The following is a 27,019-nucleotide window of genomic DNA, read 5'->3' as shown; positions in this document are numbered from 1 at the left end:
AAAACCAAAAGAATGACCCAGACAATCTCCATATTGTTTAAGCAGAAGTGGAGACCATGTTGCAAAAGGGAGCAATAGAACTCGTCCCTGCTCACCAGGTAAACAATAGTATCTATTCAATGTACTTCCTTGTACCCAAAAAGGATCTAACCATGCACCCTGAATTAAACCTGCAGCCTGAAAGTATGTCAAGCCTCAAAAGTTCAGGATGACAACTCTGTATGAGGTAATTCCACTGTTGAAGCACAAGGATTACATGGCAACCATGGATATGAAAGATGCATACTTTCATATTTCAATGTTGCCAGCGCACAGAAAGTACCTGAGGTTCAAAATAGGGGACACTCACTATCAATTCAAGGTCCCTCCCTTCAGTATTGCCTCAGCACCAAGGTTTTTTTTACCAAAGTTCCTGCAGTGGCAGCAGCTCACTTACGCAGACAGTCCATTCTAGACGACTGGCTAATAACAGGAGGCACACATCAGGCATATCTAGAGAACACCCAAAAGACTGTAGACCTACTCTTCCAACTGGGGTTCTCTATCAACAAGGTAATATCAAGCCTTGTCCCCAGTCAAGTAAAACTATTTCTGGGAGCTCTGATTCGGACAGAAGACGGCTTGTCTTCTCCTCCAACGAGAGGGTCCAAAACATGTTGTTCCAAATCCGTCAATATGCAGCCGGTGATCAGATAACCATACAAAAAGCCATGCGGCTGATAGGAATGATGGCTTCCTGCATTTTTCTGGTTCCACATGCCCTTCTGCACATGCGTCCAATGCAAAAGTGGCTCTTGAGCCAATGCTGTTAAGCAATTGGTCAGTGTGACGATCTAGTGGTTGTCTTGAAAGCCCTTGTACTATCACTGCAGTGGTGGACAAGGGAAAACCTTGTGAAAGGGAAATCATTCCCCACCCCTGCAGTAGAGTACACTCTCACCACTGACGCATCCCTGTCGGGGTGGGGAGCTTGCCTTCTCCACCAGACAGCACACAGCACGTGGACACAATCAGTGGCAAACAAACATACCAACCTGTTAGAACTTCTAGCAGGGTTCAAAGCCCTAAAGGTTTTCCAACAACAGCTTCAGGGGCGAACCGTTCTAGTCCTAACCGACAGCACCACAGCTATGTTTTACATAAACAAGCAGGGAGGCATACACTTTCCAGGGTTGTCCAAACTGGCCCAACACATTTGGAAGTGGGCAGTCAAATACAACATGTTCCCCCTGTAACAACACATTCCAAGGGACCACAATCCTCTTGTAGACATGCTCTGCAGAAACGTTCAACTACCCTTAGAACACGAGTAGCGTTTGCACAAACACATTTTGCACAACGTCTTTGCAGAAGGGGGGCATCCAGATATCCACCTCTTGGCAAAACTGGAGAACACACAATGCCCAGACAATGCATCCATGTATCCCCAAATAATGTCCAAGGGGAACACTGTCTGGATCAAATAGTCAGGGAAATGTGCTTACGCTTTTCCGCCAACTCCTCTCCTAAACAGGATAATTCACAAGATGCACCAGGAACAAGTTACGCTGATCCTAATAGCAACAATGTGAGCTCGTCAACCATGGTTCATGCAACTCAAGAAAATGTCACTTTGCCCTCCAGTGAAACTGCCTTGTCCCTACAGCATGCTACCCCAAGCCTAAGGGACAACACTACACCCATGCCCTCAAACTCTCACCTTAGCAGCTTGGCTCCTGGGGTCATAGAGTTCGGGCATCTTTAGCTGCCTCAAAGATGTATGGACATTCTTAAAGAGGCACATAAACCAAATACCAGATATTATTTCAATAAATGGAAACGCTTTGTCATTTGGTGTGTTACTCGTACCATCAACCCAATTGACTACCCAATTGTTCGCCCACACACATAGTCCTTTGCCTAACTCACCTCTTAGACTCATGACTAGTTTTTAACTCACTAAAGGTCCACCTCGCTGCCCTTTCTGCTGACACCACCTCTCAAGGCAAGATTTCCAGGTGGACAGTCCCTGCAATCATGAAAGAGGTAAAATGACTTCACCCCCTATTTGTAATCCAACTCCCGAAAGGGAGTTTAATGTTGTACTTACTAAACGTATGTGCCCTCCTTTTGAACCAATACATCAAGCTAGTCTTATGGTTCTCACTTATAAGACTCCTTTTCTGGGGGCTATTAGTTCCATTAGGAGTGTACGTGAACTGCAAGCTCTCTCAGTTCAAGACCCATTTGTTACCATTCATAAGGCCAAAGTGGTTTTGCGCACACATCCACGCTTTGCACCTAAATTAATCTGGAAATTCCATGTAAACCAATCCATAGGATTTCCATCTTTGTTTCAAAATCAAACTAATTCAGCGAAAGAAGTCCCCGCACACTAGATGTTAGGATAGCAAAACCACTTCAGAAGACAGATCAATTCTTTGCCTCTATTGCTAGTGGTATAGAAGGGGATCCTGTCTCTAAGTCGGCAATCTCAAAATGGATTGTTTAATGTATCCAGATGTGTTACTCTCTTTCAAAGAGAGTTTTACCTTTTATACCTAGAGCACATTCTACTCGAGGCACAGGAGCTACTATAGCTTTCATTGCAAATATTTCTCTAGATGCTAGCTGAAGTTCTAGTCACACCTTTACACAACATTACTGCTTAGATACACATTCTAAGACTGATTCTGGTGGGACAGGTGGTTTTAAAACATCTTTTTGCTGCTGTTCCTTCCAACATCCCACCATAATGTCCTGGTACTGCTCGCAAGTCTATGCACACCATGTGATTCAAAGCAGATTCACAAGCATCAGAAGACATACATTACTCAACGTAATCATATTTCTGGTACTTGTATCTGCTTGGATTTACATGCACCCACCCTTCCTCCCTGCTTGGAGTTGAAGAAACAGACATCTTTCACCTTTCCTATCCTTCTGCACTCGCTCACGCATTCTCTTCAGGCTTCCTCATGGCAGAACAAAAACAGCCGGGGGGACTTTGACGCGTGAGGGGTCATGGGTAAACTACATGTCACAGTAGGGATAGTGTTCGAAAACAAAATGTGATACTGTGCGATTACAACTAGATGTCAGACTATATGCACAGCATGTGAATCTAAACAGATACAAGCACCAGAAATATGATAACGGTGAGTAATGTATGTCATACAGTCACCATAGGTTCATATTAATGCATTCAATTATTTATTCAACATAAGAATGTAACTAATTGATGCAATAGGATGGAACCAAGTCACAAGAAATGTGTCCTAACTTCTGAAGTCCAATCCCTATGAAGAGTGGGGCCTTGTGCCCAAAAGTCACAGAGATTCTCCCCAGAAAGTGCCTTAAGTAGGTAAGGTTCTTGTGTTGGTGAATGTTCCAGAGAAGATGAGCACAAAGCTATAGTCAGGTAAAATTATGTTTCTATCCTTTAGGTACAGCTGCTTTCAGACGCAATGATCAAAAAGCGATGGAATGGAATAACCAAAGGTTATTCTAAGGTTTATTCTAAGGGGAACAGGGGAGACAAATGCTGTGTGTTTACTTTTCACCCTGACTCAGATTTTCCCAGATAACAATGTGGGTCGACTGGGGGTCAGTGGAGGTAGTTTTTCCTGTCATTGTTTCGAGCTTCGGGCGCAAGGATTCTTCTTGTCCGTTCCAGGAGCAGAGTGAACCCTTGTCGAAGAAGAATTGCAGAAGGCACTGATGCAGACCTCTTCAGGACACATAACCAGACAGGGTAAAACGAGTTCCAGCAATGGTGACCGCACACAGGCGACAGCAGGCATCATTCCAGTCGCGGTTGAAGAAGACCTTCCAGAGCAGGATCCTGTGAAGCTGGGAGTCTGAAATTGGGCTGGAAGGTGACTTACATCACAAGCAGGCGACTACTGAAGTTCCAGCGATGAATGCGAAACAGCACGTTTCAAGTGTGGTAGCCCACTGGAGAGCTGCTTATTCTACCGGGTGGTCCAGGGACACTTCCAAAGGCTCAGGACGGCTGGATCCTCGAGAACACATCAAGACTGTTTGGTCCCACTAGTACAAGGGTTGAAGCACCGCTCAGGGCCTTTACAGATCAGGTAGTCCAGCAGGGCTTCTGCAGGACAAACACAGGAAGGGATGCTGGGCCTCTACGGGAGTCATTCACTGATCTTCAGTCATCTGCTCTTCTACACAAGATACTTGGCTGCAACACTGATCTAAAGAGATGGCTCAAGGAGTTCTCTTCTTATCCAAGATTCTGGTTGGAAGCAAGTCCAAGCCCACCAGTGGTAAGGATCTGCACCATTCAGACAGCCGGCAGTGGTCCAGTCAGAGACCACTGTGGGTTTCACTCATGCTACACATCTAGATTTTGAGGCACCATGGATGTGTAATGAGACCAGACAGTTCCACCCACTTACTGGGCCACACACACAAATGCATCACTAGGCCATGAAAGCACCAGCTTTTACCAGGCAAGTGCATGACCTTGTATGGGATTTTCTGACCTGGTAAGGCAGGAAGAAGGCCAAACAAAATATGGCCAACGAAAAAGTTAAAATCTCGAAGCCTGGCCATTTAAGGGCACTAGCCACGTTCATTAGCCATATGCGTTAAACTAGAAATACTACGGAAATGGTAAGAATATAATTGCTGCCTGTTTTCAGGCATATATAGATGTACCCAAAACCCCTAAGAGTAAAAGACTAGGGTGATACAAAATATCCCCACTGCACTGCATTGTGTGCACTGTTAATAAGTTACCAAAGAGGTCAAAGGTAAAAAGACAAAAGGGAAAACATAGTTTCCCAGTGCTGATAGTCTGCAGGACTGATCGGTTTCCCCAGAACAAAATGAGTAGAAGGTCAGCGGAGTGAAGCTGAAGGCTGCACTTCCCTGTAAAAAGTCAGGACAGGTTCAAAAACAAAATGCCTTCCCCTCCATAGAACTATGGAGGGGAAGTTTCTAAAAGAGAACTCTTTCCTAACAATAACAACCATCTACTTAGCGCAGTCCATTCTCCACTGACACCAAGGGAGTGACCAGTCCCATTCTCTAGTAGCTGTCAACACTCCATTAGGCTCCCATTCTGGGTTGCCATATTCCAGCCTTGTCACATGCACGGTCTTAGAAACAGAACAACTTACAGTAGGATTGTATTTAAATAAATTGAGTACATATAAAAAATCAAAGACGTATGTTTGGGTTCGCTCTGTAAATGGTAATGAGTAACCACTAGAAAGGTAGGGCTCAATTCAACCAGGATTTTACAACTGCATCAACACAAGTTAGAAATCTAGAAATGTTGCCTAACATGCTTTCACGGAGCCCTTCTTTCCACGAAGATAAGAGAACTGATTGTAAGAGGTGGACTCTCAACTAGGCTTTGTAGATTACTTTAGCATCATGAAGCTACAGTTATTGCTGTTAACTAATACATTATCCCTGCTTCACAGTTTTTATTGTTGCTGTGGCGCTTAAAGCCTTCTGCACAGTGTTTTGCATAGAACAATGTGTCAGCCACTGACACCTATTTTGTCATGATGCCTACCCCCAGGCATCTGGACCAAGCCCATCAGCCCCGGGAGCAGGCATCTAGACATTTAGTAAAACCTCAGCAGCCCCGGCTAGGGGCTATCTGGGTTCAGTCCTGGCGCCTTAGGCGCCAGGCTCATAGTAGAAACCAGTCCTGGCGCCTAAGGCGCCAGGCTCATAGTCCTCAGGCAGACCATGCTGCAAATGACTCCAATCCAACATGAAGCCTGAAAGGGACTATTTTTCTACAGAGACTATTTTTTACTCGGGTGTGGTTCTATGGACTTCTTACATGGGACTATTTTTGAGGCTATTTAAACCACGCCCGACCAGCAAAACACGCTTCGCGTTATTCTGCATCCATCAGCGTAACGCTCACCGTGCCTGCAGCCTGCATCCAGTCTTCTGCCAAGCCCGCCTCGAATCCGGAGCTCCTAAAACAAAGAGGAAAGAAAGGGACAAGGTTAGAAAACAAACTTATTTCTATTCCACACCTGATTCTGGATCCATCTCGTCTCTGGAGTTGTAAAGAACATAATTTCTGCACGCACCGCACCTCCAGCTGCAGCGCCACGCCATACTCACCAGTCTTCACAGCATCCTTCGGGTCGGCGCTGCCTCCATCATTTCTTCGTCGAACTTCGGCACCTAGGAGACAAAAGAAAACCACAAGGTGAGCTCAGGGAACCAACAAATATAATTCTTACCACCATAGACTTACCTGATTTATCACCGGAGGCATCCTTTTGTGACTCTCCATATTTTCACGTGCCGCATCTGTAAAGAGACAAAACAACACATTTTCCATGTGCAACATTTACCAGACAGCGCCGGGTAATACAGACTCTTACCTGAGCGCCACCAGCTGCCACAAGAGCATCTTTTCACAAGCCAGCTGCAAGACAAGAAAGGTAGGGGGGGGGGACAAGAGTGAACATCGGACATATTGAACTCTATGAACTTAATACTTACTGGTCCTCACCAGGAACCTCAGAGTCAATACTCTCCGGAACTCCCCCGAGCCTTCAAACCAGTGAAGTAACTGGAATCGACGCGCCCCTGCAAATCCACGCAGGATGGAGAGCTCATCTTTCAAGAATATAAGGTGAGATTGCTGTGAGGGCATTTCAGAGGTGATTAGTTGGGGAGGACTGTGGGGGTGCCATCACTTGAATCCACAAGTGGCTATATCCATCTCTCCACTTGCAGGAGAATATTTCTACGAGTTAAGCAGACAAGATTAGGAGGGCAGATCCAGTCAGTCATCACTGCACTACGCATCACGTGGGTGGAGACCACAGCTGTCTGGGTCCGACCAACGCCCCTGTGGGAGCCAGGTGACCATAACATATTTTGACTTACAGTGGTGCATCGTAGAAAGCCACCTTTTTTATGTTATTGGAATTGTGAGGGGTCAGAAATGAGAGCCGGTCACAAGGCTATCATATTTTCACCAAAGATATTTATTAAATGAAAAAGGGTTGGAAAATGCCTCTCTTACCCTATGCTAAAGAGGAGTTTCCCTGCCTATAACCCAAAAATTAAAGAGCTGTGTGTGTCAGGATGTCAATATGTGCAGACACGTCCTTGTGTCCAAAACGTCTTATCCTGATCCTCACATTATAAACAAATGGAAATGTGTAAGGAAAATATCTTCAACGGGTCAAAAAGTGTTCACAACTGAAACAAATATAATTTCAACAGAAATGTTCTTCAGGGTGGAAGCCTGTGGTTCCAGAGGGTGGTCCCTTCCCCTGGATTTTGAATTATAAGAAGAATAGTCACTTTTGTAAACAGTTACTTGGTGTCTTGTTTGGACTCGTAAGATTCCTGTTGAGTTAAACAAGTCTTTAACAGTCTTTCTTTGATGCAATTTTCTCCTTGGTCTGGATAACAATATCTTTCCTTTACAACCAACTCTCCAGAGTTCAACAAATAAACGCCAATCTTTCCTTTAACCTTTCTTGGGGCTTGCAAATTGTCTGTTTTACTCTCCTGCCAGGTTCCCTTTTGCAATGCCAACTGCCTGGCGTACTTTCCTGCCAGGACTCTCTCTGTAACGCTAATTGCCTGGTATACTCGCCTGCCAGGTCTTCACTTCTAAGTTTCACTTCATTGATTTTACAGAACTGTTTCATATGCTTCTCTCACCTGGTGTCTTTGGGGAAAAGGTGTTACAAGGAAGGGGACACCGCGTCTCACCCTCCGGTGTCCCACTTCCACTCCCCAAGACCCCTCATCCAGGTGATCCTCCCGCACTGGTCCACCCCCAGGAACTGGATCCAAAAGCAATGGCGTGTCCTGGCCACCTGGATGACAGATCCCCAGGGACTAGCGGGTCAGACACCTTCAGGTTTCTCACATACCCTTCACCTATGGAATGTAACCGCATCTGTTTCACAGGGGAACCATGAGAGGAAATCCATGTTCCCTTGGTCTTTAGCTTTTCGGTGCTCCACGCTGAAACAGTAGGGTTGCAGGTCTAAGAACCATCGCATGACTTGAGGGTTAGAGTCTTTTTGTTGGCTTATCCTAACTAGTGGAGAATGGTCCTTGACAAGTGTGACCTTTCTTCCTAGGAGGTAGTATCTGAGATGGATAATGGCCCACTTGATGACAAGAGCCTCTAATTCCAGCACAGAATACTTTTTTCATGTGGGAAAAGTTTGTGACTCGTTGTAAACAAGATGGGATGTTCCAATCCATATCAAATTTGTGATAAGACTGCTCCTAGCCCTGTAAGGAAGGCGTCTGTCTGCAATACAAATTCTTTTGAGAAATCTACTACCTTTAGGACCGGATTCTGGCAAAGGGTTTGTTTTAAGTTGTTGTAACATATATCATATTCACCAGTCCAATGAATTTTCTGGGGTTTGACATTCTTTAGTTTACCTGTCAGCCTGGCTGTCTGGTCCGAGAAGTTTGGGATAGACCTACGGTAATAACCGATTAACCCTAGAAATGCTCAGAGATCTCTTTTAGTTTTAGGTTTGGGGTATCTAGCACAGCTTTCATTTTCTTGTGTTGAGGTTGCACACTACCATTCCCTACAAAGAAGCCGAGGTATTTCACGGCCTGCTGGGCGAGTCTGCATTTGGATGTATTGGCAGTTCGGCCAGCTTCTGTGAGAGCCCTCATAATGGTAAGGAAATGGAAAAGGAGGTCTTCCCAAGCTTTATTATAAATAACAATATCATCAATATAAGCTCCACTGAAATCAGAGTAGGGCTGTAATATTTTGTTCATAAGCCATTGGAAAGTGGCTGGATCCCTGTCCAAGCCAAAAGGGAGGACCTTGAACTGAAACAGTCCTAGGGGTATCGAGAAAGCTGTCTTTACCTTATAAGGTCCATACATGGGACCTGCCAGTACCCTTTTGTTAAGTCTAGGCTTGATAGAAAGGTGGCGTTTCCGAGTTTATCGGTTAGGTCATTGATGTCTGTCACGGGATAAGCATCAAAGTCAGAAATGGCATTGCCTTGGCGAAAATCTATGCAAAACCTCCAGCAATGGTCAGGTTTGGTGACCAATATGATAGGGGAGGACCATGGGCTTGAAGAGGGTTTGATAATGTTTGCTCTTAACATTTTATTCACTTCCTCAACCACTATCTGTTTGCGGGCTTCCGGGAGTCTATATTTATTTTATTTTTTACATTTATAAAGCACACAAACAGCCCAGAGGCATTGTGGCGTTGTTACATGGAGATCGGCTTAGTTAAATGAAGTTATATGGTTTCAGATGAACCACTTTTCCCTTAGGTGTTCTAATGTAGTGATAGGTGCCTTTCACTCTTCCTAGTTTCTCCGAGAATACATTGGGGAATGAGATAATTAAATCTTTCAAATCTTGTTGTTGTTGCTTATATAGATCTTGCGGAATTAAATCAAAGTTGTCTACCTCCTCTGGCACCAAACAGGATGGTGGCATTGGTGGCAGACAGGTTTTCCTTCCACTCTTTTAATAGATTTACGTGATATAGATGTATCTTCTATTTCCTGTCAGGTTGTGCTACCTTATAAGTACAGGTTCCTGTTTGTTCCAGTATTTCATATGGCCCATGCAACTTAGAAACAAGCTTGTTTTCCGAGGCAGGCAAGAGGACCAATACTTTCTGTCCTATGGAAAACTATTCTTAAGCTCACATTTTGTCATAGGTGGATTTTTGCTGCATTTCGTCCTTTTCCATATGAGTATAGACTAGATTTCAAACAAGTTTCATATGCTCTCGCAGTCTGGTAGCAGTCTGCGAAAGGGGAATGGGTGCCTCTTCTCGTTCATCCCAGGTCTCCCGGAGCATGTCCACGACATCTCTAGGTTCTCTACCATAGAGGAGCTCGAATGTAGAGAATCCAATAGATGCCTTAGGGTTTCTTTTCACTGCAAACAGTGCCAAGGGGATCATTCAGTCCCAGTCCTTCCCATCCTTATCTACCAACTTTCCTAGGATCATTTTAAGCGTATTATTCAATCTCTCTACCAAACCATCTGTTTGGGAAAGGTACACAGAAGTTTGCAAGGTGGTAATATGGAGTAGTTCCTTGACTTCTCCCATAAGCTTACTCATAATTTTTTAACCTTGATCCGTCAGTATTTCCTTAGGAAAGCCAACCCTGGAAAAATGCGGTAGGAGTTGCTTTAGAATTTGCTGAGTTGTGTTGTTCCGCATAGGGAATGCCTCAGGGGATCGGGTCGCGTAATCGACAATCACAAGGACATATTTGTTACACAGTCTAGATGTTTCTTAAGGTCCAATGATATCTGTCCCAATTCTTGAAAAAGGGACTTCTATGATTGGCAAACGATTCAGAGTGGCAGGCAAGGTGAAGTGAGTAGTGGTTTTCTCACATATTTCAAACCTCTGAATAAAGGTTTTTATATCAGCATGGATACCTGGCCAGTAAAACTTCTTGCTGATGTGTGCCTGTGTTTTGGATTGTCCCAAGTGTCCCCTGATCACATGGGAATGCGGAGTCTCTAGCCCGATCTTTCTGTGGATGTTTTTTTTCTATATAGCAATCCTTGTTTTAGGAAAAAGAAAGGACTTCCCTTCTCTACACCCACTCCTTCGGGAATTACTTGTAAGAAATCCTCACCGAAAGCTGGGTAATTTCGCTGGGCAAAGGCTAGGTCAGGATAGATGGTAGGTTCTTCTCCCTTTTTCTTTTCAGTGCTTGATGGTTTATCAGCTTCCCCAAACCCTAAATTACCTCTCTCTGTTTCTTCTGGTTTACTTTCTTCAAAATGAGGAAATATAGCTTTTTCGAGAATGCCTTGGTCAATTTTGTCCTCACGATGGACCTCAAATGGGACTTCGCCATGGTTCTGTAAGAGAACCCTTATGTCTCCCCGAAAATCGGGATCGGTGAAGCCTGCTAGAACATCTATACCGAACTTCCAGGCTAGGCCAGATTTTGGGGCCTATCTTATATAACACCCTGGAGAGCGGTATCAAAAGTAAGTCAATGGGAATCATTGCTCTTTTCCCAGGAGGGATAGTAGTCTCTCTACTGCTACAGATATCGAAGCCTATTGATTCTTTTGTGACAATTCTTTTGTTGGAGGCTCTATGACTAAGCTTCTGAAATTCTAGGGTTCCCCAATTTGTTTCAATTGATTCACATCCCACTCCTGACACCGCATGTAAGGAAGTCATGGTATCAACAGTAAGACAGACGCAAGTGACCACAGTTCAAGGGTGTTTATTGAACTTATACAAGGGTGTGATAAACGCCTATCTAAACCTAAATCTACATATGGGAGCAAGCTATGGCCATCAAATAATAATAATGCAGTCCTTGTGGAGTCTTGTCAAAATAAAAGGGCCTATACTAAAAAAAACGTTTTCCAATCCTTACCATTAATTTACAAATAATTTGGGGTAATGTTCATGAAAAAGAAAGAAGTGTTCACAAAATATTATTTGCCAGGATACTCGGGCCGTTGGCCTCCCCTCCCCACGTTTTCAGCATGGGGCAAGGTGGGTCACTCGAGCAAGGCACGCACACTGGCTTTTGCGGCACAAGGATACAGTTCAATTTTCCCAGTTCAGGACCTTCTGTGTCCAAGTCTCTTTACTTCTTGCAAGTTTCTTGACGCAGATGGTCTCCTGTACCAAAAACAACACCCAAATGTTATTTTCCCTTTCCACAGTTCAATTTGGCTGTTCACCCTGGATCCCCCAATGCTGGGCTCAGATCCCTTTCAAAATAAGGTTCAGAGAATTATTTTTCGGGTGACTCTCGGTTCAACCAGGATCCCCCTTTGCCGGGCTCAGATCCCTTTCTTTCGCTCAATTAGTCTCCCACAGCAAGGCTCGGACCAATTGTGACATCTATTAAACTATCAAAGACTTGCGAATGTGCACAGGGTTTAGCTTGACCCATTCCATTACCACTTTGATCTCAATATTTTGTTTCTCTGATACTCCATATCAGTTGGATATCTAACAGAGACTTTCAAATGAGCACCCACGAGGCGCCGGATCACTCTGTGTATGTATCTTTTCTTGGCCTCCCAAAGTTCAATTTTAAAGTTCAATTTCCTTTGGCTTCCAATTGTATTTGCGGCGCTTATCCCAAGCGCCTCACACACTGTTCTCTTTATTCAATGTTGCTGCTTGCAAGCTTGGTTCAAAACACAAGCTGGTTTGGTATCAGTCTCTCCGGCTCACCAGCTGCACTGTCTTTTCTAACGCTGCTTTGTTGTAGGAGCTAAGGATAGTACCACAGCAGCAATCTCTCCTCCCCCGCCTTGGTTATTGATGCAGAAGGACCCCTGGTACCTCCGACACACTGTGCAGGTTTGATCAGCCTTAGTTCCTGGTCTTCGGTTTCTTACTTTCCAAGGCTCACGAAAGTAATGGTCTTTACAGGTCAAGGGTACTTCCCTCCTTGCAACCCTCTCTGTTCTCACCTTCTTTCTCCTTGTATTAAACTGCAATCTTGGAACTGCTGTTCTCTCATGTGTTTTTCCTCGCTCAGAATGTGCTTTCGTACTCCGCCTTTTATTCGTGTCAGGAAGTGTGATGGAAGTCAGGTGTGTGTAATGATCCGTAATTGCCTGACCTTGCCTGACCATAGTGTTCGGACATGTCAGGTACACATCTCTGGTGTTTGCACGTTGTCGCTCACGGTGAACTGATCGTGAGAAAGTGTTTGTGTCGGTAAAGGGGGTGGGGGTTGGGTTCCTAGGTATCCTACCTGGTAGGTGGGGAAAAGGTGTTACAAGGAAGGGGATACCGCGTCTTACCCTCAGTGTCCCACTTCCACTCCCCGAAGACCCCTCATCCAGGTGATCCTCCCACACTGGTCCACCCCCAGGAACTGGATCCAAAAGCCATGGCTGTGTCCTGGCCACCTGGATGACACCCGGGGACTAGGTGGTGAGACACCTTCAGGTTTCTCACAGGTGCTCCAACCTCAAACACAATTTAACTAAAATAATTCATTCTGCATTTCGTATAATCCATCTGCATGTTTCATGTAATATCTAATAATGTAATAATTATTTACTAATAATATTTATAAGTAGTAATATCTGTATTTACTCATAGGTTTATAGGCAGTAATGATATGAATAACATAAAAAAGACCTTCGCAGGACTGGGCACAGGAATTGCATTATATATTTTTGTGGTTTGCCAATTGTAAAGTGCATTTTGGAAAAAGTGTTCCGTGAGGAGAGTTTAGCTACATGATCACAGTTGACAATCTAATCCCATCCCAATGCTTTTTTCTTCAAAGATTTTAAGAGTAAACCCTCACCTTAATTTCAATCTGGGCACGAGGAATTGCTTCAAAGAAACAGACATTGGAAAGCTTAAATTCCAACACCGCGGGGCTCACACAATTCACAATCCCATCCTTTAAAATGGCTAACACTGTATTGACCTCAGAACACATCTCTACGTAGAGTTTTTCTCTATTCAGTTTTATTAGCGTTGTTAGTGATAGGAAGCCAAACCCAAGAAGCACTGCTTCTGTTGGGGTCACTCTAAACAGCCCCAGGATGCGGCGGCAAATAGAACCATCCAAGCGATTGGCCCATATGTCACAATCATAAAAAGGCATTCTAGGGCATAAGCAATACTCGCAACCATCTTTTGCTTATATAGTGTGATTATACCACTAAGACTGTAACCTGCGTCACTCGTAACAAAGTTCTTCACTAACTACATAATAGTCACAGCATTCATGTATCGCTTCTTCAGCAGCTCTACTTGCACCTTATTGGCACAAATCTCATAGCCCATGTAGCAATACTGCTCAACTCTGTGGGCCTCATTACGACCCTGGCGGAAATCGAAAAACGATGGCGGAAATGCAATACCGCCATCGAATAGCGCTCGGTGCGACTATGACCCGTCACCGCAAAGTACGAAGCCATTAGCGACACCGTAGTGAACGCCAACGCTAACTGCACCAAGTACGCGCGCGCGCCATGCCAAACCGTAAATACCACCATGGCGCAAGGGTACGCGAATTCCGACCCTAGCGGACATGTACCTAACGCCATCAAGCACGGCGGAAAGTACCATTCCGCCATGGTGAGAAGTACGGCATCGCGAATCAACCGTAAACGGCCCCACTGAGTGCCTGTACACCGCTCCCTGCCCACAAAGTACAACTCCCCGTAGGTGCAATGAAGTCACAATGCAACCAGTGAAATGTACAAGTCGCCCATGCATGCCAACAAACAAAAGAATCACAAGAGGGGCCAATGGGAGCTGCAGGGCACAGATGGCACGAATACAGAAGCCATTCCAATGGACATGACCACAGTCCCCCACCAAGAAACGCACGCAAACACAGGCACCTGTGACCAGCAATATTCCGAAAATCACATTATTCCACCAGTCCACCTGGCTGACCGGCATCTGTTACACAAAACCCAATCCCCCGCCCCTGAGCATGACAACATTCAAACAGTCATATTGGCAGCCCCCATCCCTGACCTCACTGGGCTTCGTAGGCAAACGCGCCCAGCACAGTACCACGCAACTAAACTCCGAAGCTGGAACCCAATGCAGATCTCCTCACAATACATCGCTCCCCAAATAGGATTATGCCACATCACTCGCAAAGAAGAACGCTACACGGCCCATATCAGAATAGAAATTTAATGCACAACAAAATCACCAAGCCCATACAGCCATTAGGCCATGAACTCCAAAACACATTTCACCATTGTGGGCTGCATCCGCAAGAAATGACCAGCTACTACTTGTGTGACGCCCTGTTCCATCATGGTACACAGAGCCACATTCACGTACGAAAAGGCAACATGGTAGCGCACAGAACCGCAGGGCCGTCCCAATGGGGAGGCACTAGTCCAGCTGAAAGGCCGAAATGTTGCTCCGAGCCACTAGTACTGCGTAAGGGCATGTGGCCCATTGGCGATCGTCCCATAAGATCGTAATGCTGCTCCACTGATTAACACGAAGCAGCAGGTGTCGGGAGTAAAAGCCATCTGCAGGAGTGGCATACAGATGGCAGTGGCAAAAGGGGAGGAGATACCTGTCAACCAAAAGAAAAGAAAAAGAACAAAATGGCCATCAGAACTACATTCGAACAACTCACTTCAATGATCACACTAAATCCACAGCCATATGCATGCTAGCCCACTCCAAAGGATCATCACCACCCCAAAACCACTTGCGACTCATAACCATCTATATCGAGGTGTAAACACCATCACAAATGAGTGTACCTGTGCATGCGTCTGTGAAAACAGAATCCATCAGACAGATGGGAATGTTAACGTGCATGGACACAAGTGTCTGAAGGCGCGTCGAGACAGGGAGGGCTCAACAAGGCCAGATAGACGATGGTCCCACTATGGCAGCCCTGCATCACATAGCGCAGGGGAGGCGGACAGATTCAAAGAAGCCCTGTACATGGCAAACTCTGTATCAAATCATCTGCCCATGCATCCATTCATCATTCCCTCATCCCGGCATAAAAACGCCTGAATATTTACTCACATAACATTAGAAATTTCCATTAAGTCTGTGCGCTATGCAGCCTGCAAAATCCACTGTGCCCCAGCCCGTTATTCCAGTGTTGTGAAGTAACATGTATTTGGAAACGTCCGGCCTCATCGCCCACGTCGCTATTGCGCATCCCAAACTATTCATATCAATCATTGCATCCTCGCCATGGCCCCTGTCTCAAGGACATTGAACAATAGAACGTTATATTTGCAGTCAGACCTGTGGGCATCTCCTCGCCGCTAGCTGAAAACCGAAAGCGCCGCCCTTCGAATTCCTCATTTGCAACATCACGTCGAAAAGGCATCTGTGGCCGTTTGAAATCACAAATTAATCCATCTAGTGCGGCTGTGTGTGAAAATGGCAACTGCCTTCACCCACAAATGGGACGCCCCGCCCGTCGGTGCAACTCGGTACAGTGATGCATGAGGGCCCACCGTTACTCGAGTACTACGTTCCACTGACCCTTCACAAGTCTGTTCGCGACTGCAAAGATTGTATGTGAAACAATGGGACCATAGCCGAATGTACATATCAACAAATGTTACACGGCCATCGGGTACAAATACATGATTGCAATAGCAAGATGCCATTACTCGAATTGCAGCGTTGTGTGCGGGACGTGCTCGGCCAAAGGGGAGAGCAGCTTGTACAGGTGGAATGAATCACCACAGGTGGAGGCCATACAGCCTGAAAACACATAAATTGCACACCCAGTCTCCTCCCACAACCACACCCACTCCGAAATGCTACCGGCAAGACTCGCGATGTTGGCCCTGGGGGACCTGATAGCACTGCAAGTACTCCAACTCCAGGAAGAAGACGAACACCAACTACAACCGGCCGCACGGAGGAGACGCAGGAGGAGGAGGAGGCCAAGGCAGGGCCAGCAAGGGCCGCCAGCACAGCCACTACCACCACGCAGGCAGCCCGCAATCCCACGCCTCTGAGCACATCCGTTCAACCTCACTGATGAGCAGATCCACACCCTCTACCGTTTGGACCGGGACACCATAGCCGCCATTGTGGACATGACACAGGCTGACCTTGTCAGCATGATAGATAGCCCAGCCGCCATCCCACCCCTACTGAAGGTGGTGTCTGTACTACACTTCCTGGCCACAGGCACCTACCAGCACACAGTCGGACAGTTGCATGGCATTTCTCAGCCACTGTTCTCACGGACACTATTGCAAGTGCTCGATGCCCTCCTGCAGCACGCAGACGACTACATCTCCCTACCACGCTCGGAGCAGGAAATTACCAACACAAAAGTGGGATTCCATGCACTTGCCGGCATACCGGGTTGCATTGGTGCCATCGACTGCACCCATGTGGAATTGGTCGTACCACATGCCATGGAGGCCCAGTACCGCAACCGAAAACAATTTCATTCCCTGAATGTACAAATGGTGTGTGACTCCAACAGGATCATTACCGATTGTTGTGCCCGATTCCCTGGATCAACCCATGATTCTATGGTCTTGAGGAACTCTACAATACCACGCTACATGGAGCGACACGCAGGGAACAGATCCTGGCTACTCGGTGAGTCTCATTTCATGCATGATAATGTGGGGTATGTGATTCGGCAATGACCTGGCAGGAAGGGGGGGGGTGTGCGTACGTAGCAATGGCATTCCACATCATACGTTTATCGTCCACATACAGGTGATGCTGGATATCCACTGAAGAGATGGCTCCTCACACCAGTCCGGAACCCACGGGACCAGCATGAGGAGGACTACAACCATGCCCACTCACGTACCCGTGTAGTCATTGAACAGGCATTCGGCCTACTGAAGACTCGTTTCCGCTGCCTCAGCAGGTCTGGCGGGGCACTCCTGTACCGCCATGAGAAGGTTGCAAAGATGGTCATGGCATGTGTCATGCTCCACAACATGTGCGTACGTAGAAATGTGCCCATGCCCCCTGACGCAGAACTGCAAGCACCAGAAGATGGTCATGATGAGGGTGGGGATGTGGCAGCACCTCAAGGAGTCTGCGAGGCACCGGAGGGCCGTGACATTCGTCAGCATCTCATTGATGCATGCTTCTAGCACTCACGCCTGGTGGCTGATACATGGACACGGTACTCGTGGCAATGTGTGTGTCTGGTACATGCACAATATGGACTGTACGCCTATGATGGCCTAGTACACAAAGATCATTGTCCACACATCTCATTGGTTGATCGTGCACTGTTTATGGCATATGTGATATCATGTTGAACACCCTATCGACCCGCCACCCAAGTGAGCCCAAAAAACCCCCTCCACCCTCCTACCTCCCCCCCGAACACCAGTGTCCAAAGATGCTCATTGTCAGTGGGCTGTCGCTATTGCAAGCCCCCTCTGCGGGTATCAGGGGCACCCCTGCCTGTGGAGCGCAGGTTCCTCCCAGATCTACGTTGGGGGCTGCCCTGGACGGAACTTGCAACGGATGATGTCTCTGCCTGCTCACGTCCATGCATGTCCCTAAGGGTTTGTGAGAGCTCAGTGAGCACACGGCGCACTGCGGCAAGTTCGGCACATACGTCTTTGGACGTCGCATGCAGTTCCCCCCTCAGGCTCTCGGTGCTTCTCTCCATTTGGGCTCTCAGGCTCTCGGTGCTACTCTCCATTTGGGCTCTCAGGCTCTCGGTGCTACTCTCCATTTGGACTCTCAGGCTCTCGGTGCTACTCTCCATTTGTGCCCTTAGTGTCTCTGTACTTCTCTCCATTTCTGCCCTAAGTGTCTCAGTTGATGTTTCTATGTCTGCCTTAGTGCCCCCACATTCATCGGCATGGTCCTTGAGGAGCGTGGCCAGTTGCTGCTGTTGCACGATTAACTGGTCGAGGGACTGTTGCCTCTGCTGGGCCATGGCCATTTGCGGTGGTGTCACAGAGGGGCTGGTGACCTCATGTTGCCTTGCCACAGGGCTTGTGGGGGATGGCCAGTCGTCGTCTTGTGGGTGCTCCTGCGTGGTATCCTCATGTTGTACGGGATGGGACAGACAGGGGGATTGGGACAGGTCATGGATGGATCTGACTTCGACATCCCCGTCTTCTGTGTCGGAGCATGCTGCCATCAATGGGGTGTCACCTATGGTGCTGCTGCCACCAGAGGCAGTGCCTTCTGTGGCATCCATTGGGGGGACCTGTGGTGGTGGTGTTGTGGGCATGCTGGCTGCTGGGGTGCCTGTTGATGTTCCATCCTCTGTGCTGCCACCTGATTTGTGCTGCTGCCGTGTCTTGATGCGTGCAGCTGAGGTGGAGGGTCTTTGGCCGTTGGTCTTGGCCCTCTTTGCAGGTGTGCTGGTAGGGGTGTCCTGATGCTCGTCGTTTGGATCGGACCCTGTGGTGGAGTAAAGGAGGGCGAGGGTTATTAATGGGTCTGTGGGAATTGGAATGGCAATGTATCACATGCATTGGGGTGGTACCTGAGGGTGATTTGGGTCGGGGCCTTGGAGGTGCTTTCATTTGTGTGTGGAGTGAGGGTGCAGTTGTTTGGCAGCCTGCAGTTAGGGTGTGCCTGCTGCACGTGTAGTGGGTGTTTTAGGGGTTTTTAATTATTTATGTATTTATTGTGAGTTTTAAAGTGCGCTATCAGGCCAATGTGTGTGGACGTTCTCCTGGACATGTGTTTCTGTTGCACTATGTGGACACATGGTACTTCACATGATTGGACATTGTGGATTTGGCATTGTTTTATTTGGGCCACCTACCTGATTCTCCGGATGTCTGCACTCCTTTCTCCATCCCTCCGACTCCCTCTATGCTCTCCATTCCAATGGTGGAGGCACAGATTTCTTCCCAGGGGGTCAACTTGATGGGTGATTCCGATCCTCCCCCGGTGGCTGTGGCAATGTTGCGGTTGGCAGAAAGTATGCTACGGACACGTATCCGCAGGTCGTCCCATCGCTTTCTGCATTGCTGTGGGTTGCGGGGTGCGGTCCCCACATCACTTACCCGCTGTGCCACCAGAGCCCATATGGCCTTCTTGTTCGCAAGTGCCGTCCTGGTCATTTGCGTGGAGAAGACGACGGTAGCATTCTCCTGGAGGGTCTCTGTTAGCACGGTGAGTTCCTCACGGGAGAAGTGGACCTGCCGCTTGCGGTCGCACGCTTTCTTCGCTACTTTTCCCATTTTTCTTGGTTTCGCTAGGGTGGATGACGGGTTGGGGTGTGTTTCAGGGTAGTGTTTTTAGTGGTTGTGTGGATTTTGTGGTTTTATAGGTTGTACGGCGGGATGTTTCCCGTTCCGGGCCCATGTTTTTACTTCCGTTTCCGTATATTTACGGTCACCGTACTTTCCGGTTGGCGCTCACTGCGGTGTCCGCTGTGATGGGTGGCGGTATTGCACCTAGGGCGCCGTACGGCGGCGGTGTGGGCCGTTTTGGGGTCATTTCCGCCATCGCGGACTTTGCACTTCCGCCATGCCGTGGTGCTCGTGCCCGATGGGTCGGAATGGGCCGCACTTTGCTCCATCGTGCAATGGCGGAAACGCTATTTACGCTGTGGCTGTCCGGTCTGTCACTTTCCGCCAGGGTCGTAATGAGGGCCTGTCTATTTCACCATTTCCCAACAAAATTCTCTGCTTGTCCCGCAACACCTTTCCAAATCTCATTAACTTTGATTTGGACATGTTTACATTCATACCATTTTCCTCTGCGTACTCCATAGTTGCACTAGGACTTCTTGAGATTCCAATATAAGTGGAGTAAAAAATAACAAGGTTGTCTGCATAGGCAATGCAAGAGATTTTAGCATTACCTAAGCGGGATGGGAATTTTCCCTCATTTCGGAGAGAGTCACCGAAATCTGCCATAAACTATTAAACAACACAGTGGCGAGCATGCACCCCTGTTTCACACCCCTCTCAATCGTAACTGGGTCCTATTACTCGCCCTGTGCATTTACTCTAACCCTCGCCACGTTGTTTTCATGCAGCAATTGGCAAGCATGCAACAGAAGACTTGCCATTAAGAGGTGTTCTAATTTGGTCCATAATATAGGTTGATCAATACCATCAAATGCTGAAGCAAAGTCTGTATATCTAGATCTTTTATTATTGTACGGTATATGAAAAGTAATCAAAGTATCATTTAAAAAGAAAAAGTGCTAGCTGTAAGAGCAGATGAAGAGTCTGAAAGATTTGATCAGTTGCTTGAACAATTCTTTCTTCAGGCCTGGTCTGATAATACACTATTGTCTGTAGGTTCATTAGTTACGTTATTAGTGATTGGCCAGGCAGTTTGTTGATTAGAGTTTAGTTGTAGAGGCTGACAATGTGATACTCTGTAGGCTGAATGATCAGTGTCAGTCATATGGATTGTCGGTTGATGGTCACTAGGCCAGATGTGTGGGCTCCATTTTCAATGATTGATTGCTCAAAAGCAGAACTGATTCTGTTTACACTTTTCCAAACATTCTAATTTGTGGGTAAAAACGATCCCATAAACTGACACAATTCGCCACAGATGTGCCATTACTTTCACATTATTTTACAGGTGCTTTGCATTTGGGATTGGAGAAGGTGCCTCAACAGCTCTTATTAAAGGTATGGCTCGAGCAGGCAATGGCACATCCGAGTTTATCACAGGAAAGGAGAAGATGCAACCTAAGGTATGATTTTCATTTGCCGTAAGGTATAATAATGAATGGCTTATGGGGCACCTCTTGTTTTGTTATGCCTTTTATAGCCTTGTACATAATTCTGTCTCATCTGCTCTATTTATCACCTCTCTCCCACTCCAGCATGATACATTGAATATTCTAATCCCTCAGGCTGCGTGGTCCTAAAAGCTTAAAACAGAAATGTACAAGAAAACACATTTTCCTTTTGTTAAAACACATTTTGCATGGATGTGAGTGCATGTGACTTTAAGAGCCCACATACTAACTGGGTTGCCCACCCTTAACCAATCACTGTTGGACAGTTACACCCAGCCCACAGACATGTATCCTGAAATGCTATAGCAATAAGGCTATAAGGCTTCCAGAGGGGAGAATATGCGGGTTTACATGAACAACCGATAATTGAAAACTATGATTACATGTAAGTGACTTATTTTACTTGCAGTTTGACTTTGAAATCTTTTGATTTCGTTTCTTGAACTATGACAATATTGTAGACATGTCATAGGTGAACCGACCATTAGAAAGATAAATGCATAACCATTAAAGGCATAAACAACACTTGCTATAATAAGGCGATGTGTGTGACAGGGCATTGACACAGGGGGGCTGAATGGAGAAAAGGACTATCTATAGAAAGAAAGAAGAAATAGAGAAGAATATAGATCTGTTGGGTGGAAGGGACCCAGGAGTTTGATATGTGTATCGTATTTCGCATTCATTTAAAAATGTTATGAGTCAAGCATCGTGCAATCTATAAATCTGGTGCTGATTATCTTCAATCTAAACCGGCTCTCTACAATCCCTCTAGACTTTTCTGTTAGGCCTCCCAAACCTTACTGAGAATCCTGAGATACTGCAGAGTGCCGGCTGGAGGACACACTTTCTCTATCGTTGCTCCCACTTTGTGGAATTCTTTCCCATCCTATCTTTGTGAAATGGCTGATCATCTTTGCTTCCACAAGGCTCTCTAAACTCCCATTGTTCTCATGATGGCCTCATTGTGCTGCCCAGTTTAGCGCAATTTGCGGTGCCGTAATTAGCACCTTCCCCATTCCCATTATGCCCTATGGGGCAAAAATGGGAATGGGGAAGGGCAATGGGGGAAGGGGGAATTACCACCCCACCAATCTTGGAATAGGGCGGTAATTCCCCTTTCCACCAAGGCGGTGCCGGTATTTTACCGGCATGGACCAAGGTGCTAATAGCACCTTAGTCCACCGCCGTCTGTGTAATGAGGCCCTATGACTCGGACAGAGTGGCATGTTTGGTGTTGGTTATATACTTTTATTATCACAAAAGAAAAAGGGGTTGGAGAAATCCTACCTATCCCTAATTCTAAGATGGGTTTCTCTGCCTCAACAAAACAAAGGACCGTCTGTGTCAGGATGTTATAAATCAAGGAAGCCATCTGTCCTGTGTCCAAAATCATAAACTGACCCTCACACATTAAACCTAATAGAATGTGTAAAATAGGGATGTCTGCTAGCTGTACACCTACAGCTTCTTTTAAGAGTTCCAAACATAAAGTCCTTAAGTGCAGACACGAAAGATCAATAAAGTTCCACCAGGAAAGGGGGCCTTCCCTTCCCCTAGATTCCTTCTAGTTGTTTGCTTGATATCTTTGAATATTCCACAAGCTCAAGGGGGGGCTGCTCTTCCCCTGAGTTTATTACAACTTCTTTCATATAGTTCTTAACAATATACAGTCTCAGGTCTCCCTTGCCCCTTACCTTGATGATGTGAGGACCTCTCTCTCTCCACCATTCATGTGTTTTCCTTTGACCATGCTTTTTCTACCTTCCAGTATGCACTTATGACTCTCTTTTATCAACATTATCCTGCACACACATTCACACCTTCCCATCTAGGTCCTCTCCCCTTGATTGCATCTAAGATGCAGACCCCCAAAACAACATGCACATTGACCTATGATGCCAGAGCAGATCACAGACCACTACACTACTCCTAGCCTACAAAGGTTCTCTTGCTTCCCTGACCTCTTTGCCAAATCGTCCTACTTCACAAACCTAATGTCCTCCCTTTTCAATCACTCTCACACCCTCCCCCCACAACCTCCAAACTCAACTACCCCCCTTTTCTATCTCACACCACCACCTCCTCTCCCCCACCTCAGATTCACTTTCTCACTTGGCTTCTGGAATGCACAATAACTCTGCAACCATTCTTCCTACATCACTGCCCACTTCAGCTTGTATCACCCCTCAACTTTCACTTCTTGCTATTATAGATTCCTGGATATCCCTTCAGGATTGTGCTACACCATCCCTGGAAAAAGCCACAAGAGGCTACCTTCTCCCTCTCTCCCTTACTTGTTGAGAAGGATGGTGGTGTTGGGTAAGGCCCTCATTACTGCCCTCTTGCTCTGTTTTTTTCTGCCTTTCAGTATGGATTTATTACTCTCTTTGACCAACATTATCCATGAACACCTTCACACCTATGTCCTCTGCCCTTGATCACCTCTGAGATCCACACCCTCAAAACAATCATGCACTTTGACTTACGATTCTGGTGCAGTTTACAGACTTCCACCCTACTCCAAGCCTATAAAAGGTCCTTTGCTGCTCTGACCCCTCTGACAAATCCTCATACTTCACAAACCTAATCTGCTCCCTTTGCAACCACTCTCACAACCCTCCTCTCTTGTCCCTCCCCTACTCTGTTTCTGTCCACTATCTGCTCCCCCTTCCCATTATACTCTCTGCTTTTTCTCCCCAACCTCTCCTACAAAATTAGCACCCATCATTCCCAGCGCCAACCCATGTTGCACTATCGACCAATTTGATTATCAAACTATCGGAAATGTATTCTGAATCACCTGCCCTTATGTATGTGAGCTCTTTGACCTCTCTCACTGCCGGGCTCTTCCCTTCCTCCTTCAAATCTGCAAATATCCTACCTCTTTTGTAGAAACCCTTTGCTGACCGGAACACCCAGTTTATCTTCATCACCATTATTCAAAGGTCCCTGACAGGTAGGTCTTGAATGTGGATCACTAAGTACATTGAGGATAATGTCCTTGGAGATCCACTTCAATATGGCTTCTATAGTAAACGCTCAACCTGGACGGCACTCATACATATCTCTACCTTTCTCTCTGATGCTCACCACCTCAAACTCTCTTCTATAATCATCATTTTGGACCTTTCTGCCACTTTCAACACTATGGACCATTCCTCCTTCCTACTCACTCTTGAGGACCTTTGGTTTTGGGAATCTGCTCTCGCCTAGAGGGGCGCTCCTTTAAAATCTCCTGGAACTTGCAAACCTCTGACACTGCCCCTTTCCCTTCAGCAGCCATAGAGGTTCAGTCCTTGGATCGCTGCTCTTCACCCTCTATATCCAAGGGTGTTGCTAGGTCTGGAAAAGATCTGGGGCTACACTAATGTCGGGACTGTCAGGACTCAGGGCTAGCTAGCATTTTGGTTGTAGACCCTGAGCTTTTATGCAGGGCTACAACCAAAAGACCCGGGGCTATAGCCCCCCAGCCACCCTCCTAGCAAAGCCTCTGTCTATAACTCTTCTTTAGGAAGACTTATCTTATCCTTTGGCTTTCATTGTCATCTCATTTCTGATGAAACTGCAATCTTTTTCTCCTTACCCTCCTTCATCCCAGCCATCTCATAATTATTTACCAACTGTCTCACTGCAATCTGTCACTAGATGGCTCTCTGCTGCCTCATGCTTAACTCTTCAAAAATTTAAGTCATATTTCTCCTGGATTTCAATGCCATCCCTACCCACCCTCCTCCTGTCTCCTTCCCAACTGACCTCCTTACTTCCTCGCCCAAGGCTTTAAAACCTGTCGTCATCTTTAATAGCGACCTCCGACTGCAACAATTCATCCCTATCACCATCTCTGCTGCTCATATTCAACCTCTCAACACTTGGACAATGTGACCCTTTCCTACTCACCACTTTACGAGAAATCTAATCTTCAGCCTCGTGCTTAGCAAACTCAACTATTGTTTGAACCTACTCCTTGGCCTTCCACTCGACTCCTTCCTCCCTCTAGACAAAGCCTCTACTTCGCACTACTTACAACCTATCATGATCTCACATCTACCTATCCACACCATGTTGGTTGGCTCTCCATGCTGAATCGCTCTCTTTTCAGACTACAAAGCTATCAGTAGTCTTGTTCCTCAGTACCTGCCTGATTGTATCTCTGTCTACTCAAAAACTCATTCCCTCCTCTCCTCCCCTGCGTTCTACCTCACTCTGCTATGCCTCCTCTCACTTCCGTTCTTTCTCCCTGCACCATTGGAACCGGCTGCCCATCACTATCAAAGTCAGCATGGCTGTGGATCTCTTTAGAGCAGACTCTGATTGTAGCGGGCGGCCATTGTCTGTTTGGGCGGACCCGCATTCGAAAAAGGGTCAACGCTAAAAGAGAGTTTCATGTTATCTCATGTCTGTAACTCAACCACTAGGGGGGAACAAAGTAGCGATTGGCCTGGAGAACCAGGTGGACGCCAGAAGGAATAGAAGAGGGGGAGTAGCATAAAAGAGAACACATGAAGCAGGCCAGTTTGGGATGTTCCGGTGAGGCCAAGAGAGGAGAAGTTGGGCTGAGGCACCAGGTAGGGGAAGGACATTGCAGCAGAGTGTTGAGGAAGATTACATAGAGTTTGTGCAAGGTAAGGTATTGTTTGGTGGGAGTAAAGAGGATTAAGTGAAGCTGCGTGAGAAAAGTTAATGACAAAGTGAAAGTAGGGTGACTGAGAGAAAGAGGAGTGGAGTGTAGTGCAGAATTGGAGAAGAGTGTAGTAGAGAGTAGTGGGAGTAACATGTAACAGTAGTGGGAGGAGAGTAGAGTAGTGAGTAGTGGGAGGAGAGTGTAGTAGAGAGGAGTGGGAGGAGCAAATAGTAAAGGACGAGGGAGAGCAGCAGTAAAGGGAAGAACATCAGATGGGCAGAAGGACGACACGAGAGGGAGACAAAGTTGAGAGAAGGAAGGAGAGAATAAGAGGAAGGAAAACGAGGGAAAAAACATCAGGGCAAGGAGTACAAGATCGTGAGAAGTAAAGAACGACTGATACCTGGTTGACTGGAAACCATGCTTCTTGTATGAAGATCCCTGATGTAGTAAGAAAGATAAGACAGTTTCCCTTAGACCCTCATGTAAGGTATGGTATCAACAGTAAAACAGACACAAGTGACTACAGTTCAAGAGTGTTTATTGAACTTTCACACGGATGAGATAAACACCTATCTAAACCTAAATCTACAGATGGGAGCAAGCTTCGACCATCAAATAATAATAATACAGTCCTAGTGGAGTCTTGTCAAGTTAAAATGGCCTATACTAAAAAAAAACTATTGCAAATCCTTCCTACTAATTTACAAATAATAAAGTGTTCATAAAATGATAAGTCAGGATGTTCGGGCCGTTGGCCTTCCTTCCCCACGTTTTCAGCACGGGACAAGGCGGTTCACTCGAGAAAATCACACATTCTGGCTTCTGCGGCAGGAAGATACAATTCCATTTCCACAGTTCAAGACCTTCTGTGTCCAAGTCTCTTTGAATTGGTGAATTCCTAGGTATCCTCCCTGGTAGGATGGGGAAAAGGTGTTATTGGGAAGAGGATACCGAGTCTCACCCTCTGGTGTCCCACCTCCACTCCCCGAGGACTACTCATCCAGGTGATCCTCCCCCACTGGTCCACCCCCAGGAATTGGAATCAAAAGTGATGGCCGTGTCCGTGCCACCTGGATGACAGATCCCCGGGGACCAGCAGTTGAGACACCTTCTGGTTTCTGACACTCACCAATAGCCCCCTCACCACAAGCCAGCCAGATCCAACATAGTTAGGATTACCGATCTCCAGTGACCAACTTGGGGTTTAGGGACACTTGTGCTATGGAGATCAACA

At 46.5% G+C, this 27,019-nt stretch overlaps 1 protein-coding gene across 38 annotated transcripts in view; it reads left to right on the top strand.

Moving 5' to 3' along the window:
* The window catches only part of LOC138491680 (von Willebrand factor A domain-containing protein 5A-like), a 925,839-nt gene that overhangs the window by 331,884 nt on the left and 566,936 nt on the right, over positions 1-27,019 (top strand). For all 38 annotated transcript variants that reach the window (XM_069618327.1, XM_069618326.1, XM_069618336.1 and 35 more), the window contains one exon: positions 20,996-21,110. In XM_069618327.1, coding sequence (XP_069474428.1) covers positions 20,996-21,110 — 115 coding nt within the window. The remainder of the gene's footprint in view (positions 1-20,995; positions 21,111-27,019) is intronic.

Source organism: Ambystoma mexicanum, chromosome 10 (assembly GCF_040938575.1).
Source record: "Ambystoma mexicanum isolate Mex_15411 chromosome 10, UKY_AmexF1_1, whole genome shotgun sequence".
Classification (NCBI taxonomy): Eukaryota; Metazoa; Chordata; class Amphibia; order Caudata; family Ambystomatidae; genus Ambystoma; species Ambystoma mexicanum.
The sequence above is the reverse complement of the archived record's forward strand: the minus strand, read 5'-3'. Positions and strand labels throughout refer to the sequence as shown.